General features: G+C 46.8%; 1 protein-coding gene across 1 annotated transcript; it reads left to right on the top strand.

Moving 5' to 3' along the window:
* Nucleotides 1–83: 83 nt before the first annotated feature.
* tmem45a (transmembrane protein 45a) lies at nucleotides 84–19,229 on the top strand. The gene is made up of 6 exons (XM_069197350.1): nucleotides 84–426; nucleotides 8,182–8,386; nucleotides 12,304–12,516; nucleotides 13,600–13,784; nucleotides 14,569–14,714; nucleotides 16,165–19,229. The coding sequence occupies exons 2-6, from the start codon at nucleotides 8,197–8,199 to the stop codon at nucleotides 16,256–16,258; spliced, it is 828 nt and encodes a 275-aa protein (XP_069053451.1). The 5' UTR covers nucleotides 84–426; nucleotides 8,182–8,196; the 3' UTR covers nucleotides 16,259–19,229.
* Nucleotides 19,230–20,164: the final 935 nt, after the last annotated feature.

The raw sequence follows: 20,164 nt of genomic DNA, 5'->3' as shown, positions 1-20,164 counted from the left end.
GAATCACAGCTCCACTCAGTGACATCTTTCTGCGCTCCTTCTCCAATCGCGGTGCCCGTAGGATGGACTAGTTAAAAAAAAAGACAAAAAAAAACTCCTTGGGGACAGAAGACTTGTTACAAAAGATTTCGTGCAGTAGTAGCAGTTAGGCGCACCTTTGATACACTGTAAATGAACCCTCCGTAGCATTGGCTCTCAATTGATTTAATTCATTTTGCTCCAAAGGGAGAACCAGAGGCCAGGTTTGGTAAGGTTTTGCTGCGGGAACCTCAGGACATCGGTCTTAGAAGTTTGAGAGGATGCTAGTAGCAAGAGAGAAGTTCTCGCCCTGAAGAGCTCACAGCTGTGTTTGAAGAAAGAAATCATCTGTTTATCTTCCGAAGAGAAGAGAGGGTTTCGGTGCATCACCACGCGAAGACCGAAAAGGTAAACAGATTATTGTGATTGAATTATTATAATACTATAAATCGCAATTTCATGTACAAACCAGTAATGTATTGTTACCTGGGAAATGGTTTGGCTCGGATTTTAAAGAAGAGCAAAATAATCTCTATCCACCCTCTGTCTATAGTTTCCAATATGGAAAATAACCGGAGTTTTACAGAAAAACTCCAGGTCTTAGGTTTATATAGGGAATTGGTACATTTCTATATGAAAGCTATGCGTTATTTTCATAAGGTATATTTAATAGTGTAGCCGATTATACCAATTAAACAAGAAAACGTCTGAAAAAACTGACGGCGTGTAAACGTTCTGTATACCCTGCCACTGTACAGTAAATACTTCGACCCATTGCTGTGTCTGTTAAAGTGCTTGGAAAACGAGATTTCAGTGGCCCGAGGCGATATTAACATCAGGTTAACAGCAATAATAACTGATGGGTCATCTACTGTACATTATATATATGTCAAATAAATCACGATAAATAACATCACGTTAAGGTTCTGCAACTTGTATTGTATGGTAGAATGCTTTGAAATGGAGGAGAATCAACTATCTTTTTTTTTCCAGTTGTTAAGCAGTATTGCTGCCGGATACTTTTTTTTATGATACACCTCATGCACGGACAATCCAGAGCCTGTTCATTTTGTTCGGCTTCAGCCTTGAGTGATCAAGTAAAAAAATCTATCGTTAAGCGGTTTCATAAACGCGCAGGGAAGTTCAGACCTTTCCACACTTTCCGATCGTCTCTGCGAAGTTCAAAAAAAATGACTGACCTTAAGACCCAATAAACTTTACGGCTCTGTAAAAATAATTTAAAGCTATCAATACCAGAGCAAAGCATGTAATGTGAGAGTAAAGAGTTTGTTTGGCGTTTGTTTTATCGAGCTTGTATACTGCAGGTTTGTGTGGATTCTCGCCTGCGGCTGGAAAGCGGCTGCCGTGCGCTATAGCACACCGGGTTAGGAGCCTATAGTCGGGTTTGGCTCCAGCTTAGAGCAGCTTGTTCAAACCACACTGTACATACACGTAACACACAAGGATCCGCAGTAATGTGAACCAGCACCACCGTTATTATGATCATCATCATCATCCTCATGTAAGTCATTAACCGTCAGAACATACGATGTACGTGCGTTACGTGAGAGAACAAATTCGCCAATGATCCTGTCGAATTGTCTACTTTTGGGAGGACAAGAGACATAATTGTAAAAGTATATCTTTATTAATGCGTTCTCTGCCTACTGTCAAATAACTTTTTTTAAACGATGCCTTAGCAATAATGTTGCGCTTTAGAGAATTATCCATCGTACGATTGTTGTCCTTTTCTGTGGTTTGCATACCCACACCTGTTCATATAGGAAAACGTACAGCAGATCGAAAAACCGAGAAGGCGATTTTCTGATCTCTGCTTTTTTTAAATCACATTGTCAGTGTCATCATCTTCATAGTAGTGGGATAAAAGTGATAATGCACATTACAATGGAAACACTTTAAAACACAAAACATATGACAATGTACTTGATTAGGCCCTTGTTTATAATGGTAAGCCTGGTGATTTTTTTTCTCTCTCTAGTAGTATGTTGGCCCAAAATGTGCTCCGGTGGCCGGTAAGATTCACAAAGCAGTCTTTTTACCCGACATCAAACCTACCCAACTAAGTATTATCATCTTATGCATGGTCTTAGTAATGAGTAACGATGGACTCGTTTAGCCCTCCTATCATTTGTTGGCATCAAAGGTGTTTTTATATCAAACTATCTTTATCTTGCAGCACGTTAGGCAGAAATCTCACAATAAGGCCTGGATTCTGAGAGGTGCCCATGGCAACCCAGAGCCGTGCCTGTTGCTTTGTCCTTGTACAGATATACTGTTCCTTTTGCAAAAGGTTGACCGCTGTGGCTGTTATGGACTGTTATAGCATGCTTTAACAGCCCGTGGTGTGTTACGAACTTGAGAAGCATACAATACAATAGTCATATTTATTAAACTTGCACTTAGTATTACATTTTCATTCAGTACAGTAATACAGTTAAAATAATAATCACAGTACTATTCCTTTCTTGGGCCATCATAATCATAAAGGGATAACCTGATCTTGTTGTGTGAATTATTAAAGATAATCGCTTTCTGCATGATTTAGATTAGTATGAAGCCACCCAGGATGTGTTTTGCTGTGGCTGAAACCTTTGAGGTCACCGTCTTCTAAAACCTTTTGTTCTTAACTGCGATTTTGCTTCATTTAGTCCTCTGCGATCGCTTCTCTTCTTCGCCTTGTTCTCGGTGTTTTACGTGAATTGATGCTGGAAGTCTGTCCCTGTCTAATTTAAACTTCGTTTAACTGCCAGACCATATTTAGGAATAATAGGGAGTCATTGGGATTACTCCAGTCAAGACACCCACTATCCATGCCTGGCAGATCCCAGTTCAACAGAATACCTATCACAATGTACAGTAAGTGCTGATGGAATGCTTTGTTTTAAATGCGCTTGAATAACATCTCTGTTAAGATATAGGATGTTAGTGAGAACCATACCTATTGACTTTCCAGACACCTGTTTCAGAAAGCAGAATCAACTGCACAGTGACAATGGTATTTGCCCCATTGTTTTGGGGTTGAGTTCCTCAATGCATCACTGCTAGATTTTTCCCTGACTGATTAGAGGCTAACAGCAAAAAAGGCTGCTGTTTCGTATTGAAGTGGCATTCTGACAGCAAGGGCTTATGTATGATGCCTTAGGATGGATGAGGATGTGCTGTAGTGCAACTGTGTGGCAGCTGCCCTGGAGAATATCCCTCTCTCTTCAGACACCCTCCCCCCTCTCCAGTACGAAGCAGCTCTGACTTCACAACACAGAAACATGTGTTCTGTCTCTATGGCAACCTGAGGGGCTTTGTGCTGTGCATCCTGGTCTGTGCTGTAGGTAGAGGACAGGGGATGTCACCTCAGCCATACGGACTGCACTGCCCCAATACCAGGGAAGGAATCTCACTAAGGATACTCACACAGACTCTGAATTTGAGGACGTGCTCAACTTAGCAGTTAACAGAGGAGAATGAATTCCTCTGCTTCTTGTACAGCTGAAGACATGAATTTTCTGGCGTGGCAGGTTATCGTAGTCAGTCCCCTAGGAGGCTTGTGTTGCTGCTCAGACCCTGAAATTGTAGAACTCAACAATCAGCATCATGGGATATCAGTTGCACAAAGACAGCAAACAATACCAAGTCACATTCCTGTATGGAATTCCTGTGTGGAGTGACCTCCACAACCTCTTTGGACTGATCCTGGACAGAAACCCTTGAGGTATTTCCATGCAGAAAACACGGGCTGGACAGGAATTCTGGAAAAGTTGAACCTTGACTGAGAGCTTGGCTAAAATACTGGATGTCTACAGTCATTTACAGTGTTACGAGGACTCCCAGAGATCTGCAGGCCTTCCTGTCAAAACTCCTGGACAGTACTGAGCCTGCAGCAATGCTCCGCCTGGCTCTGAGCCCTGGTGTGTTGTCTTCACTCCCTTGCTGATAACCAACAAAGTCCTGCACCCTGCTTTGGAAATGATGGGGTCATTACGGGGTCATTAAGGGCAGGAGTATCATAAAAGAACAAGAACTTTGGAACACAACTGCAATAAAACCAGTATTAATATTTCCTTTCTAGTCACATTTATCCAGGGCTAGGTTGGAGCAGTGTGCTGTATTACGGACCATTGTGGTGACAAATTCTGAGGAAATGTCACCACAAAGATCATCAACAGATGACACGTTGGTACATCCTCCAGCCTGCTTTCATGCTGTGAGGATTTTGACGTGGTGGAAGTACAGTAAACATTGGAATGAGAGACCATGGGAAGTCCTCACAAACACGAGCTTGTCTGTGTGCGCCTAACTGTGGGACAAAGTGTCACATTTAATGACTTAAGCAACAATATGTGTTTCTCTACATTTATAACCGTTTAACCAACCATAAAAGGTAGCTTTTGGGTCAAGACTTGGGATTGTAAGTGCAGGATGATGTAACGCACTGTGTTGTCTTGCAGAGTGTACACAATTACACAGTGAGCAATTGTGAACTAATCCTTCATACTGGAAAATACAGAGACACTGCTGTGATGCAGTCCTGTCACTGTAAAACAATTTTGGGATGTGGATTTTCTGTAACCTGTGCTCTGTATTAAATTCTAAATCTTACCCAGAATCTCAACAATTCTGCATATCCTTTTGTTCAAGGTGGGGGTCTAAGGCGGCCAAGATATTTTCAATGTCAGGTGTGACAAAATCAAACGACGAATCCTGAGAGTTCATGGAATTAAGAGAGCCTGTTTTTAACACTTGAGTGCTGTCTGTGCAATTTGGAAATTCCACCAGTGGCTGTATTGTGAAGAGGTCACAAGAGCACCACCTGAAATGTGGAGGTGCTTTTTAACTTTTAGTGTGCAGTACTGGGCACCTAGCAGATTGCGAACGAGGCTGGACAAGCCTTTGACCGAGAAACCAGGCTGTGCCAAGGATATCAGAGTGAAAGTTGGAGACAGCAGTACCAAGCTCTGCCTGGCCCCCTGCTGGAGGTGGCGGGTTAATCATTAAGCCAAATAGTAGTGGTGTCCCCGGAGGAGGTAAACTGGGTAGGACAGAGACAGGACAGCAATACAGTCCCCTCCAGAAGTACAGGGGCAGCAAAGCCAAAATAGTTATTGTTGCTTTACAGTCTAGTGTTTGCATTTGTGTTCATGAGCTTAATATGAATGATAAGCACAAGTACATTCTTTTCTTGAGTAATTCCACACATACATTTGATCCTAGTGGAACACAAACATACTTTTGTCTAAGTCCATTAGTGACCATAAATATTGGGGCACCTACTGTGTGTATTTTATATACATTAAAGAGATACATTAAAGAGTGTAAAAGTCAAAATAATTGTCTGCGGGCCAGTGAATTCACCCAGTTCTTTTTGTAACCATCTGAATTGCTGCCCCTTTAAGTTCTTGCCTGGTCTTGGAGTGCTCTGACTGCAGTGTTTGTCTCCATGTCAAATGTATGCTCAGTTGTGTTTTTAACAGGAAATTGACTGAAAAACCAATCAGTGGCATTTGGTGAAGGATACTCATTTCACTTTGATTTTTGAGGAGGTCACTATCAGCGACTCTTCGTTATTCTGTGTGAAGGGTGGTCGTTATCAGGAGCTACATGACCTAAAAGGTGACAGACTAGGTCCCAAGGGAGCCTGAGTGTTGTATTCCTTCTATCTTCAGTTTCTGGATGAGGAGTGTATCCTCAGGTCACAGACTAGGATTATCAGTAGAAAATGCTGGCAGCGCGATGCCAGGGAGAGTAAGCAACAGGGTTGGCACCTCCAGATGTGGAACCAGATGTGTCGCTGGCAGCACTTAGCAACTGGCTGGGTAACAGGCTCACCCAGGGCAGTCAGAATCATCAAACAGCTTTTTAATTCTGCAGAGTCACTGCAAATTAAATGGCAGTCCACACTTGAGCCTGGCAGCTTTATCAGTTCAGAGCATATCCCAGTCTTCTTAGTGGACTGGGAGTATGGCACTCCCTTCTGGAAAGTAACACTGTCCTACAGTACCTGTGTCTTTGTCATACAGCACTGTGAACTGCAGCAATCGTGGTGAATTACCTTGCTTAAGGTGACAACACTGGTGTCTGAAGGGAGAAATAGGAGTCAAGTGCTCTGCACTGTTTTTTTATATAAAACAGAACCTACTCTAATTTGACTACATTGTTCTACATACCCAATTCACCCTGGCCATGATCTGGGTTCTGGAAGAAGGTAGCGCAGTATCAGAACACTGACCAATAGATTCAAAAACAGTTTCTTCCCCCAAGCAGTCCGCATCTTAAACAGCTCAAATTATCACCTGCACAAATTAGATCCTGAACTTTAAGGTACTGCACTGTTTGCACTATGTCCTGTCTTGTCTATTGTCTAATTTTATTGTCCATGTCTGTTTGTCATTGGTGGGGTTTTTTTCCCTAATGTTACTGGGTACAGCTGAACGAGTAAGCATCCCTATGCACTTGTTGTATATGGCAAATAAAGGCATCTTGAATCTTGGAATCTCTTCTGTAACAGCCAGCAGTGGCCCTCTGTGATGCACAGGGCCGAGTTCCTGCGGCAACGACCAGGATGGGGTGTGTTTTGTTTTTTTTCTGTCTGCTCACTGTTGCTCCTGAGGCTCTGTCTGGGCCGAGCATCAAGGCTGTTCATTCTGCGCCTGCCCTCTGTGTAAGGGGGAATGGCGCTGACAGTCTGTGAGCTTCTGTATGCGCAGATGTTTTCCTCACCTCATAGTCCTTGTTGCACCATGGGGCTGAGAATCTCCTCCGCACTGGGATCATCGGGGTGACCTGCTCCTCTGCCTTGATCATGGCTGCTCTGTGTGTTTCACCTTTCCTTTGTGCCTCCCTGGCCTCGTGCCATAAATGTGCACCTGCAGAAGAGAAAGCTCAGTGGCCCTGATTATGCAAGCTTTTCTGTCCTCATTTGTCCGCTCATTATTAATGGGATGCACGCAGCGCTTGAAAGATTGAGGGATGCCACAATGGGATCAAAAGAGATCTATTAAAAAACGAGGAGGAGAGGAAGAGAAAGTGGGGTAGACAGGTCCTTCTGTCTATCCCCCTCGCCTCTGTACATTCTTCTTGACGTCTGCGTACTTAAATCTTAGTGTTCGGGAGCTGCTGAAAACAATTAAAGAGACCAGTTAAGTCTATTAAGGGTTCAGTGATTTCACTGAGTGCTCAGGGGTGTGGGACTGCAGGAGCAGGGCTGGGAATCTGCTATGAGCTGCAGTAGTGTGTGAGTCTGTCAAGACCTTGGATGTATGGCGTTGTGGCAGGCGTGAGTTCCGAAATCCATCCATTCATTTTCTAACTGTGTTTTTCAATTCAGGGTAGCAGGGGAGCCAGAGCTTATCCCGGCAAGCAGTGAGTGTCAGGCAGGGTACACCCTGGAAGGGACGCCAGTCCATCACAAGGCACACACAGACACAATAGAGCACACTCGCTCACATCGGAGAGACAATTTTCCCAGAAGTCAATTGACCTACCAGTATGTCTTTGGACTGTGAGAGGAAACCGGGGCACCTGGATTAAACCCAGTTGAGCACGGGGAGAATATACATACAGATAGCACCCCAGGACTGTAATTGAACCCAGGGCCCCAGCACTGTGTGAACTATGCCACACTCAACCCCAAAATGAAGTGTGCAGCAGATACCAGAGGTCACCATGCAGTTGTGGGCACTAAGAAACCGCAGTTTGTACAGTTTGCTCCTGCTCTGGGGTCCCTGTGCAGACAGGCAGTGTTGACCATGTCTCTCAGGAGAAGCAGGAGCAGCTGTGCCATGATGTCTGAGAAAGAGCCGGAGACCTTCCAAACGTAAATAAGTTCCAAACTTTAGAAAACAACCCAGCTCCGTAACCCCTTCCACCAGAAAACTAAAAGGAAAACCTACACCTTCCCTCAGTTCTTGCAACCCTGTGAAGAGAACACAGCCCCCTGCCCCACAGGAAGCAGAATGCTGCCTCTGCTCAGTCATCTCACTTCTCGGATGCTAAGAGCAAATGCAGCCTGCTGCTGCTCTCTGTGTGTAAATGTGAAAGCATCACTATGTGCTTTGTGAGCGGACTGCACCCGCTGTGTGGGCCGTGTGGCTGCAATGCTGCAGTCAGCGGGGTGTACAGAGTGGGGTGACCCCCTTGTCTTCGTTCCAGGTGCCGTGAGCCACGATGGGCAACTTCAAGGGTCACGCCTTGCCTGGCAGCTTCTTCCTGATCGCAGGGCTGTGGTGGACAGTGAAGTCCTCGCTCTGGCACACTACCAGACGCAACAAGAGCGCAGTGCCCCTGGCCAGCAGGGCCGTGCAGCGCCGCCTGGAGGTCATTGAGGCGGCTGTCATCCTGGCCTTTGCCCTGATTGGTGAGTCCCAGGGGCCACAGGGGCCTCCGAATAACATTGAGCCAGCATCGGGCTGTATTGAAAATAAATAGCACAATACAGGACCAGAATTTACGTCAATATCTTCTGTTTGTTCAACCTTATGGGTTTTGCAGTTTTTCTTTTAACAAAGAAATCCAAAATGAAGATACTGATTCCACTCCAGAAATGGTTGCCTTGCCTACTGCCAGTCCATCTGCAGCACTGTCAATGTGGCACAGACAGGTGTAGCACAGTTCTGGTTCTGTGCAGCTGGCTCATTCTCCTTTTTGATTGCATTTGTAGCAGTTGTCTCCTGTTTGTCCCAGGCTGATGTCCTTGTCTCGGTAGCTTGATGATAATGTTTATTTCAGTAAGGGAAATGGGGCTTTGTAAAATCCTGTGACTCTGGAAAGAATATAAACAACACTTTGATTGACCTGATTTACTTTTTGGCAAAACATGATGTGCATGTCTGAATGTGACCCTGCGGCAGCTCTTCTGTAAGCTTTGTTGTTTGTGCTGGTGAGATGAGAGTGTGGTGTGAGCTATGCAGTGTGAGTCTGTGAGATGAGGTGAGAGTGTGGTGTGAGCTGTGAGGTGTGAGTTTGTGAGGTGAGAGTGTGGTGTGAGCTGTGAAGTGTGAGTCTGTGAGGTGAGAGTGTGGTGTGAGCTGTGAAGTGTGAGTCTGTGAGGTGAGAGTGTGGTGTGAGCTGTGAAGTGTGAGTCTGTGAGATGAGGTGAGAGTGTGGTGTGAGCTGTGAAGTGTGAGTCTGTGAGGTGAGAGTGTGGTGTGAGCTGTGAAGTGTAAGTCTGTGAGGTGAGAGTGTGGTGTGAGCTGTGCAGTGTGAGTCTGTGAGGTGAGAGTGTGGTGTGAGCTGTGAAGTGTGAGTCTGTGAGGTGAGAGTGTGGTGTGAGCTGTGCAGTGTGAGTCTGTGAGATGAGGTGAGAGTGTGGTGTGAGCTGTGAGGTGTGAGTTTGTGAGGTGAGAGTGTGGTGTGAGCTGTGAAGTGTGAGTCTGTGAGGTGAGAGTGTGGTGTGAGCTGTGAAGTGTGAGTCTGTGAGGTGAGAGTGTGGTGTGAGCTGTACAGTGTGAGTCTGTGAGGTGAGAGTGTGGTGTGAGCTGTGCAGTGTGAGTCTGTGAGGTGAGAGTGTGGTGTGAGTCTGTGAGGTGAGAGTGTGGTGTGAGCTGTGAAGTGTGAGTCTGTGAGGTGAGAGTGTGGTGTGAGCTGTGAAGTGTGAGTCTGTGAGGTGAGAGTGTGGTGTGAGCTGTGAAGTGTGAGTCTGTGAGATGAGGTGAGAGTGTGGTGTGAGCTGTGAAGTGTGAGTCTGTGAGGTGAGAGTGTGGTGTGAGCTGTGAAGTGTGAGTCTGTGAGGTGAGAGTGTGGTGTGAGCTGTGCAGTGTGAGTCTGTGAGGTGAGAGTGTGGTGTGAGTCTGTGAGGTGAGAGTGTGGTGTGAGCTGTGAAGTGTGAGTCTGTGAGGTGAGAGTGTGGTGTGAGCTGTGAAGTGTGAGTCTGTGAGGTGAGAGTGTGGTGTGAGCTGTGAAGTGTGAGTCTGTGAGATGAGGTGAGAGTGTGGTGTGAGCTGTGAAGTGTGAGTTTGTGAGGTGAGAGTGTGGTGTGAGCTGTGCAGTGTGAGTCTGTGAGATGAGGTGAGAGTGTGGTGTGAGCTGTGAGGTGTGAGTTTGTGAGGTGAGAGTGTGGTGTGAGCTGTGAAGTGTGATTCTGTGAGGTGAGAGTGTGGTGTGAGCTGTACAGTGTGAGTCTGTGAGGTGAGAGTGTGGTGTGAGCTGTGCAGTGTGAGTCTGTGAGGTGAGAGTGTGGTGTGAGTCTGTGAGGTGAGAGTGTGGTGTGAGCTGTACAGTGTGAGTCTGTGAGGTGAGAGTGTGGTGTGAGCTGTGAAGTGTGAGTCTGTGAGATGAGGTGAGAGTGTGGTGTGAGCTGTGAAGTGTGAGTCTGTGAGGTGAGAGTGTGGTGTGAGCTGTGAAGTGTGAGTCTGTGAGGTGAGAGTGTGGTGTGAGCTGTGCAGTGTGAGTCTGTGAGGTGAGAGTGTGGTGTGAGTCTGTGAGGTGAGAGTGTGGTGTGAGCTGTGAATTGTGAGTCTGTGAGGTGAGAGTGTGGTGTAAGCTGTGAAGTGTGAGTCTGTGAGGTGAGAGTGTGGTGTGAGCTGTGAATTGTGAGTCTGTGAGGTGAGAGTGTGGTGTAAGCTGTGAAGTGTGAGTCTGTGAGGTGAGAGTGTGGTGTGAGCTGTGAAGTGTGAGTCTGTGAGGTGAGAGTGTGGTGTGAGCTGTGAAGTGTGAGTCTGTGAGGTGAGAGTGTGGTGTGAGCTGTGAAGTGTGAGTCTGTGAGATGAGGTGAGAGTGTGGTGTGAGCTGTGAAGTGTGAGTTTGTGAGGTGAGAGTGTGGTGTGAGCTGTGCAGTGTGAGTCTGTGAGATGAGGTGAGAGTGTGGTGTGAGCTGTGAGGTGTGAGTTTGTGAGGTGAGAGTGTGGTGTGAGCTGTGAAGTGTGAGTCTGTGAGGTGAGAGTGTGGTGTGAGCTGTACAGTGTGAGTCTGTGAGGTGAGAGTGTGGTGTGAGCTGTGCAGTGTGAGTCTGTGAGGTGAGAGTGTGGTGTGAGTCTGTGAGGTGAGAGTGTGGTGTGAGCTGTGCAGTGTGAGTCTGTGAGGTGAGAGTGTGGTGTGAGCTGTGCAGTGTGAGTCTGTGAGGTGAGAGTGTGGTGTGAGCTGTGCAGTGTGAGTCCGTGAGGTGAGAGTGTGGTGTGAGCTGTGAAGTGTGAGTCTGTGAGATGAGTCGAGAGTGTGGTGTGAGCTCTGCAGTGTGAGTCTGTGAGGTGAGAGTGTGGTGTGAGTCTGTGAGGTGAGAGTGTGGTGTGAGCTGTACAGTGTGAGTCTGTGAGGTGAGAGTGTGGTGTGAGCTGTGAAGTGTGAGTCTGTGAGGTGAGAGTGTGGTGTGAGCTGTGCAGTGTGAGTCTGTGAGGTGAGAGTGTGGTGTGAGTCTGTGAGGTGAGAGTGTGGTGTGAGCTGTGAAGTGTGAGTCTGTGAGGTGAGAGTGTGGTGTGAGCTGTGCAGTGTGAGTCTGTGAGATGAGGTGAGAGTGTGGTGTGAGCGGTGAAGTGTGAGTCTGTGAGGTGAGAGTGTGGTGTGAGCTGTGAAGTGTGAGTCTGTGAGATGAGGTGAGAGTGTGGTGTGAGCTGTGAAGTGTGAGTCTGTGAGGTGAGAGTGTGGTGTGAGCGGTGAAGTGTGAGTCTGTGAGATGAGGTGAGAGTGTGGTGTGAGCTGTGAAGTGTGAGTCTGTGAGGTGAGAGTGTGGTGTGAGCTGTGCAGTGTGAGTCTGTGAGATGAGGTGAGAGTGTGGTGTGAGCTGTGCAGTGTGAGTCTGTGAGGTGAGAGTGTGGTGTGAGCTGTGAAGTGTGAGTGTGAGGTGAGAGTGTGGTGTGAGCTGTGAAGTGTGAGTCTGTGAGGTGAGAGTGTGGTGTGAGCTGTGAAGTGTGAGTCTGTGAGATGAGGTGAGAGTGTGGTGTGAGCTGTGCAGTGTGAGTCTGTGAGATGAGGTGAGAGTGTGGTGTGAGCTCTGCAGTGTGAGTCTGTGAGATGAGGTGAGAGTGTGGTGTGAGCTGTGAAGTGTGAGTCTGTGAGGTGAGAGTGTGGTGTGAGCTGTGAAGTGTGAGTCTGTGAGGTGAGAGTGTGGTGTGAGCTGTACAGTGTGAGTCTGTGAGGTGAGAGTGTGGTGTGAGCTCTGCAGTGTGAGTCTGTGAGGTGAGAGTGTGGTGTGAGCTGTGCAGTGTGAGTCTGTGAGGTGAGAGTGTGGTGTGAGTCTGTGAGGTGAGAGTGTGGTGTGAGCTGTGAAGTGTGAGTCTGTGAGGTGAGAGTGTGGTGTGAGCTGTGAAGTGTGAGCCCCTGACGTGTGTGCTGTGTTGGCAGGTATGCTGGCGGAGCAGTTTGTGTCAGACGGACCTCAGCTGCGGCTGTACGACTACGTGGGGCAGCACTGGGAGCGACTGATGAACTGGCAGCACGCCACCATGTACCTGTTCTTCGGCCTGGCGGGGGCCGTCTCTCTCACCGTCCACACGACTGGGGCTGCTCCCCTCGCCTTCGACCGCCTGCTGCTCGGCATCGCCTTCTTCACCGAGGGTACCTGCACTGCTGTCCTCTTCCTCACTCTTCCTCTGGGGTTGTCTCGGTCTCAGGCCAATCCAGTTCTGTTACGGTTGACATCCCTCCCCTAGAGGGCGCTCCATTTTAATCGTGTCAATAGTTCCCTGTGATCGTTTGTATGTGTTCCAGGTGTGCCCTGTTGTGTCTCCCCCTATTTAAGGCCAGCACCTTCAGTGCTCATTGCTCAGCATTAGGGTATGGATGTCACGAGGCCTGGCTAGCAACAGGATACCCTACGTCCGTCTCCTGAGGGCATAGGCCTCATCCCCGACACCTCCTGTGTTCTGAACCCGGGGTCTGGAGGACCTCGCCCTGTCATCCCAGGATCTCCATATTTTCCGTGTGTTCGTGTATTCCACCTTCCCGGGGATTTTAACCTTGTCGCGTCCCAGGATCTACTGTTGATGGACTCATGGACTGTTCCCTGACCATTCACCGTCTCACAGACAATCACTGTTACTTTACTGCACCATTATAGCCCTGTGTGTCTTCCCATACTCCGCCTCCTGTCTCCTTCATCTCTTACCGCTTCACATAGAGTCTAACATAACAGAGCCTGTCCTTAACACTGTGCTTGATTGGCTCAACACTCACGGTCAGGCAGATTAACACCAGTTGCGTTATAGCCGTTCAATCAGAGCAGTGCCAAGAACAACAGGTATGGTGCCTATTTACTAAAATCAAAAGGGCCAGATCACAAATGTTGCACAGATATTATACAGGTTTTATATAGACTACGGGCTGATTTACAGTGCTTTCCCCTCTCCTCTGATCCACACATCTTTCAAATACTGAAATGCACAGTCAGGTCTGTCAGGGCTGCTCTGTACTGAGTGATGGCACTTTCAGATTGTTGGATTGTGAGAGAGAGAGGGTTTGGGAGGTGTTGTACAGAGAAGAAGTGTGGGGACAGGAGTTTGTATTAGATTGCTGATTAGATTAGGTTGATTTTCTTTCATTCTAAGTAAAACACTTACCATGGGTCATGAAACTGCTTGGCGTTCTCAGAAGAGAATCCTGGGTCTCTCTGTTCTTCACGCCCTCTCCCTCCTCTGCCAGGGTTCCTGTTCCTGTACCACCTGCACGGCCGGGACATGCTGGACGTGCACGTCCACCAGCTGCTGCTCTATGCCATCTTTGGGGGGGCTCTCACCACCTTCCTGGAAGTCTTCCAGCGGGGAAACATCCTGCTGGAGCTGCTGCGTGCCAGCCTGAGTCTGCTGCAGGGGAGCTGGTTCTGGCAGGTCTGTGTGTCCTTGTGTGTCTGTTTCTATCTGTGGGTCCGTCTGTCTGTGTGTGTGTCTGTATGTTAGTTTCTGTGTGTCTGTGTGGAATTCTGTCGGCCTGTGTCTGCCGAAGGGGAGCTGGTTCAAGCAGGTCTGTGTGCCTGTGTGTGTCTGTCTGTAATTCTGTCAGCTTGTGTCTGCTGCAGGGGAGCTAGTTCAAGCAGGTCTGTGCGTCTGTATGTCTGTCTGTGTGTCCGTCTGTTCGTGTGTCCGTTTGTCTGTGTGTCTGTCTGTAATTCTAAATGTCTATCTGTGTTTTTTTTGTCTGTTGGTGTCTGTCAGTCTGTAATTCTGTCATTCTGTCTACCTGTGTGTGTCTGTTGGCCAGTCTGTCTGTAATTCTGTTAGTGCCAGTCTGTGCGTATGTCTATCTGTGTGTGTGTGTCAAACTGTAACTCTGTTTGTGATTCTGTCAGTCTGTGTCTATTTGTGTCTGTGTCTAGGTCCATCTGTCTTTCTCCAACAGACTGTCTCTGTTACTGAGCTTTTTGTAAAGCCTTTTTGTACACTGTTTTGTATGATAATTACATCAATGAGAGATAATAATACAACTCTAAGGATCGAATTATATATTTTGAATGTTATACATTGGGTATTTTGACTGAAGCACCGGCGGTGTGCCCTCCTGGGATTTGAACCCACGCTCCCCCAGTCCGGAGCCCTAACCTCTCCTCCACGCCGTGGCCCAGCTCGACGGGTCTCCGCACTGCTCCGCTGAGCGTCTGCTCTCCCCCCATGGCAGATCGGCTTTGTCCTGTACCCCCCCAGCGGGCTGGCGGAGTGGGACCTGAAGGACCACAACAACATGATGTTCATCACCATGTGCTACTGCTGGCACTTCGCCTTCGCCCTGGTCACTGTGGCTGTCGTCTACTCCACCGTGTGCTGGTGAGCCCTCCCCGCGCACACATCCAGGGCCCTCCCTGCCTGGAGCGACGGCCTGGTTATTTCTTCATTGACGCTGTGGCTGTGGAGATTTCACACTGCGTGTTTCATATTGTGGTGATTTACCCCATCATTGACGATACTGACACTGTCCCAAGGTGGTGGCTGTAGGTCACCTTGGTGCTCATGGGGCGGTGCACTGGCTCTGTGGCTAAGGATCTGTGCCTGTGGCTAGAAGGTTGCCGGTTTGTTTCCCACGGCCGGCAACCTATTCCGTTGGGCCCCTGAGCAAGGCCCTTACTCCCAACTACTCCAGGGGTGCTGTATAAATGGCTCTGACCCCAAGCTTCTCTCCCTGTCTGTGTGTCTCATGGAGAGCAAGTTGGGGTAAGTGAAAAGACAAATTTCTAATTTAAGAAATTCTAGATGGATAATAAAGTGATCTCTCTCTCTGATCTTGTGCACCTGGATTCAAAGAACACAGTTAACACCTTGTTAAGGAACAAGTAAAGGCTTCTGCCATGCTGAAAAGTAAAGAGACACAATGTTTTGGCCATGGAGCCTTCTTCAGGCATGTCAGTCAGTCATGTCACTTTTTTTGTTTGTTTTCACCATGGAATAAACCTTTACAGCCTACGCATGCTGACACAGCTACCTACTTGAACTTCTCTAACACCGTGATATGGTTCAGTTCAGTTAACAAGTTGTGTATTGGCACTCAGTGAAAATACAGTGAAGCTCGATGCAGATTGTTTGAATGGGAGAGATTGGGAGAGATTGGTACTGGACTCTCTTTCTGGATTCTGCAATGAATGTGACAACTCAGATGAGTAACCAGCTGGGAAGTAACTCAAGAGTAACCCAGTCTGAGAGGAGGAGCCCAACGTTGAGCCGCTCTGGACCAGTGCTGGTTGCCAACAGATTCTTTCCAGACTTTTGTTTTATTTCATGGTCTTTAATGGCGTCACTGTTATCATAAGACCAACAGGAAGCTGACGAATGAGAAGAGGCCGTTCAGCCCAGCTTCCTCATTTAGTAGCAGAGCTGGCGAGAGAAGTTCTGTCCAATTGTTTCTTCTAGAATCCAGAGTCTGGGCTTCCACCATGTAGCTAGGAAATTTGTTCCATACACCCAGACTCTCTGTGCACAGAAGCTAGTCTCAATCCTAAATAAATTAACATTTTAGTTTCCGTGTATGACCTTGTGTTCTTTTGTCCCCTGGGCTGACCTTGTCTGTGCCCCTGAGGATTTGGTAGTTTTGTGAATTTGAGTTTTTTTTTTTTAAATTAGCCCTAAAAAATGAAATTTTTAAAATTAGACACCTCCCTTTAACACAGCTACATCTCAACAGCTGACACAGAAAAACGAGTCGCCCTCCTGCGCCTCCGTGTCCTGTGTGTGTGTGGTGGAGCAATCTCACAGCTCAGTGACGAGCCTGCTTGTCTCTTCTCAGGGTGACGCGCTCCCGTCTGAGACAGACCCCCCCACTGGAGATGGGCCTGCTGAAGACGGCCGAGAGAGAGCTGGAGTCTGAGGATGAAATGTAGGCCTGAGCTCGGGAGAGAGAGGTGGAAGAAGATTCACTGACTGGTCCTCCCTTTCCATATGACAGGAATACTGACCCACCTGGCCCACCCCACACCCTAGGACACCCCTTTCCCAGGAAAAGCAGTAGAAAGCACAGATTGTGTTCCCTGAACTACAGGAACCTTCCGGCACCGTACCTGACCACTCCTCTCACATAATGAAAGACAACACCAAAAGACAACAGAGAAACTACAGTGGAGGAAGAGGCAGTGAAAGGTCATCAGAAAGGAGGAACGGGCCAATCCATTATACAACAACAGAACCAAAGCCCTGATCTCTCCGTCTGCCTCCTCCAGTGATTCTGTCAGAGTGGAACGAGTTTTCTTCTTGTGCTCCAATTGTCCTGGCATTTCAGTTTTCACAAGAAGCTGAGTTTGAAAAGTTTTTAAAGTCCCCCCCCCCGACTTTTAACTGAAATAGTTTTAGTTTTAACTGAAAAGCCAGGACGACGGCCTATTGCTTTTCCCTCCCAAGATTCATTTAGTTTAGAAATTATAAGCGTGATGCTTCCATCTAGTGGCGAATACTGGCATTGACGTTAGTTGTTCGACGAAAGGATATTACGTCTTTCAACTCATATATTGTGAACAGGGTTGTAATTTAAAAATTAACATGCACATAATACTGAACATTAATAACAATACAGATATATATATATATTTATAAACAGGAAATATGGTGGGTGTGTAGAGGTGCTGTAGTGCCTAAACAATTATTTGTACTGTATTCAAATGCTGACATAATTTTGCATTTAGGTATGAATATATATATTCACTTTTCCTTAGCTGAATCATGTTTCATGAGTGAAATTAGTGATGATGCTCTGTCAAGGCCAGTTCATGGTGTTTCTCTGTTCAAGATGACCAATTAGACTCTGTGCCTTCATGAATGCATGTTCACTGCCAAATGTGCCCTGCTTTTCTGGAATTAAGCCTAGCTGTGGTATAACTGCCTATCTAATCACAACAGGTATACAATATTGTAGATACATTTCTTACGCAACAGCTGAAGAGGAACTTAGAGCCGAAATGCCCTGAAACAAATGATTTAAAAAATATATATTTAAACCCAGTGTACAACGATAAAAACGTCCTTCTTCAGAATTTTTGTTTCACTACAGTCAAGCTCCCCATCTCTGTAAGCTGTCCATTAGTTGATCTCTCCATTCATTCATCTGATCTGCTTTCCAGTGGGTTACTGTGCTTCTGGGAAAGTTGGGGAAAAATTAACTTTTTGTATTGCTGGATAAAAAACGTTTGATCACCACCCTGAAGCAACACAAAGCAGAGACAGTGAGGCAGAGCTTGGGTACGACTGAGTGGTTGGGTGACCTAGGAGACCTTAAAACCTTTTCCCAGTCACAGTGACATCATTAATGCAGTACAAGGATGAGAATATGAAGCCAATGAATTTTGACTTGGTAGTGGGATAGTGTAGCGACCTAATGTTCAGTGCAGCTTCCACAGCTCTTGGGTTCCAGGTTTGATCTGAACCTGTGGTACCTTCGTGTGGAGTTTGCATGTTCTCATTGTGTCCCTGTGGGTTTTCTCCAGCTGCTCCCATTTCCTCCCACCCAGTGCCTTAGCTTGTAAATGTGTTATTGCAGCCATTGTAAATGAGTACATTTAAAACTGAAGCTGTTGACAGAATGATCAGAGGAAAAGGGAAATATGTGAGACTGTCTTTTTACTAATGTGTAAATGAGACATATTACCTGGGATGAAGACATAAAGCTTTATTTTGCATAGCTCCTAAATATATTCTAATCCTAAATAATTTATTTATACATTTGAATTGCATGTTGATAAAAACAGTGTTGAAAGCCAAAGACCAACAAGCCTTTTATATGTTGATATTTATATACCAAAGGTTCTCAGTCTTTTCAGGGAGAGGAATCCCCCTTTCAAGAAATTGCTCTCAAATAACCCCAGATACTAAAGCTATCAATGAGGAATGGCATTAATTGCAAAGTCTTCGAACATCAGGTGCAATAGCAGATTGACCGTGCCTGAGTGTCGATTTAACGTGCTGTTGAAACTGGCGGTGAGACGCCTCCTTTTGTTTCTGGGGGACCCCACACTGGACTTGGAGGACCCCCGAAGATCCCCTCAGATCACGTCTTAGCTGCAGTAAACAGTGAGAAGTCCGGTACTGTGAATAGCGAACCTTCGTCCTTATTTATTCTCTTCATAAAGGGTGAAATGTCTGTGAGGAACTTAGTCTTTCAGCTCAGTTTGTAATTCTGTCTTTGCTGTGAGTGTTACTGCAAGTGTGTCCGTACCTACAGTCCACTTTATTCCCACAGTGCTGTTGAAGGAACTGCTAGTTTGCTGGCTGAAACACAGCCTTGCAAAGGACAAAGTGAGGAAGTCACACTGATCTTTGCAGTGCAAGTGAAGAAGGAAGCCAAAGAGGTGTTTCCTTATAAACACGAGTAAAATGATTCACTTCCCTTTACTGCCCTGCTCAATGAGCCCACTGCTTAATTTTGATTTCTTTAAACATTTACCTTTTCTCATATTTTTATTGAAATGGACCCACGTGCAGTCTTTCATTCTGCGCGAGAGTTTTTAGAGATCAAGGTGAGATTTTGTAGGGACAGCCTGAAGTGCTCTTAATGGACCCTCTGCTATCACACCCTTCAGCTGATGTAAAGAACCTTCTCCCTGCTACATCACGCATTACCGAGTGTATTTTTCCATTCTTCCTGGATCTTACTCTGTCTTGCTTATCGTACAATGATATTTATTGCTCTCCATTCTTTCCGCAGCCGTTTCAGCTCTGTCATGTGATCGCTGAGCAGTTCAAACGCTGATGGTACAAAAAAAAGTGCAAATTTTTGGAGCTTCAGTGATCACGTGTTTTTCAACCAGGGTCGTTTGTTAAAACGTTTGATTCCGAAAATGCCAATAAAGTCTTACTGAAACCTTCTTTGACCTTGTTTTTCGTTCCTGTACATCAAGCCCATGCTCTGCATGTCGATGTTCTAGAAAGAAACCTTCTGCACGTCGAATACCTACTGCGAGTCTAAGTGGGGGTGGCGTGGCGATGCTGTGGAAAGCGTCTTGGACTCTTCTTGGGTTTGGCACAGAGAGGCTGCTCACTGCTTTTCAACCCAGACCTCTTCCAGACCCTCTCTGGGATGCGGCCCCCCATTCCGGGGCGGAGCTGCGGCTCTGTGCTGCTTCTCTCTATTCCGAGGAGAACCCTGGGAGCGTTCCAGCGTTCTGCACTGAGCGCCAGGGGCCCAAGAGCACTCAGAGAGGCAATTTAACCCTAAGCTCCTGGTGGGGAACTGGGTTTGACTGCGTTTGTATTCCTAATGTCTCAGCACAGGGGCGCAGTGGTTAGCGGCCCTGGGTTCAATTCTGTGTGGAGTTTGTGTGTTCTCACCATATTCATGTGGGTTTCCTCCCGCTGCCCCAAAACACGCTGGTAGGTTAATTGGATTCTGAGTAAGTAGCCCCTGGTGTGAGAGTCAGGGTTTGTGTCTATCTGCCCTGCCTTGCACCCGTTCCTTGCTAGATAACACCTTGGCTCTCCTGTGATCCTGAACTGGGAGACAGTGAAAGAGATCTCAACTTCCCACACAGAGAAAATAAGCTATTGCAATTGTTATGCAGAACAGGATTCTTCAGGCAGTTACAGGACTAGAGCGTGGATTTCTTTATTTTTATATCTGCCACTATTAGTTTTCGGGCCACTGCATGAAATGTGACGGGTGTGGAGAACAAATATAACTTCCTACTGTATAGTATCACTGCAGCGCTGTTCCAAGACAGCCGCCAACTCTGCGAACACTGAGCAGTGTCATCGCGGATCCAAGTTTTCGCATTTGCATCCCTGAGATCACTCTGTGAAGAATT

This window comes from Lepisosteus oculatus, chromosome 13, assembly GCF_040954835.1.
Source record: "Lepisosteus oculatus isolate fLepOcu1 chromosome 13, fLepOcu1.hap2, whole genome shotgun sequence".
NCBI classification, from domain to species: Eukaryota; Metazoa; Chordata; class Actinopteri; order Semionotiformes; family Lepisosteidae; genus Lepisosteus; species Lepisosteus oculatus.
Note: the sequence above shows the minus strand (reverse complement) of the source record. Positions and strands in the feature narration are given on the sequence as shown.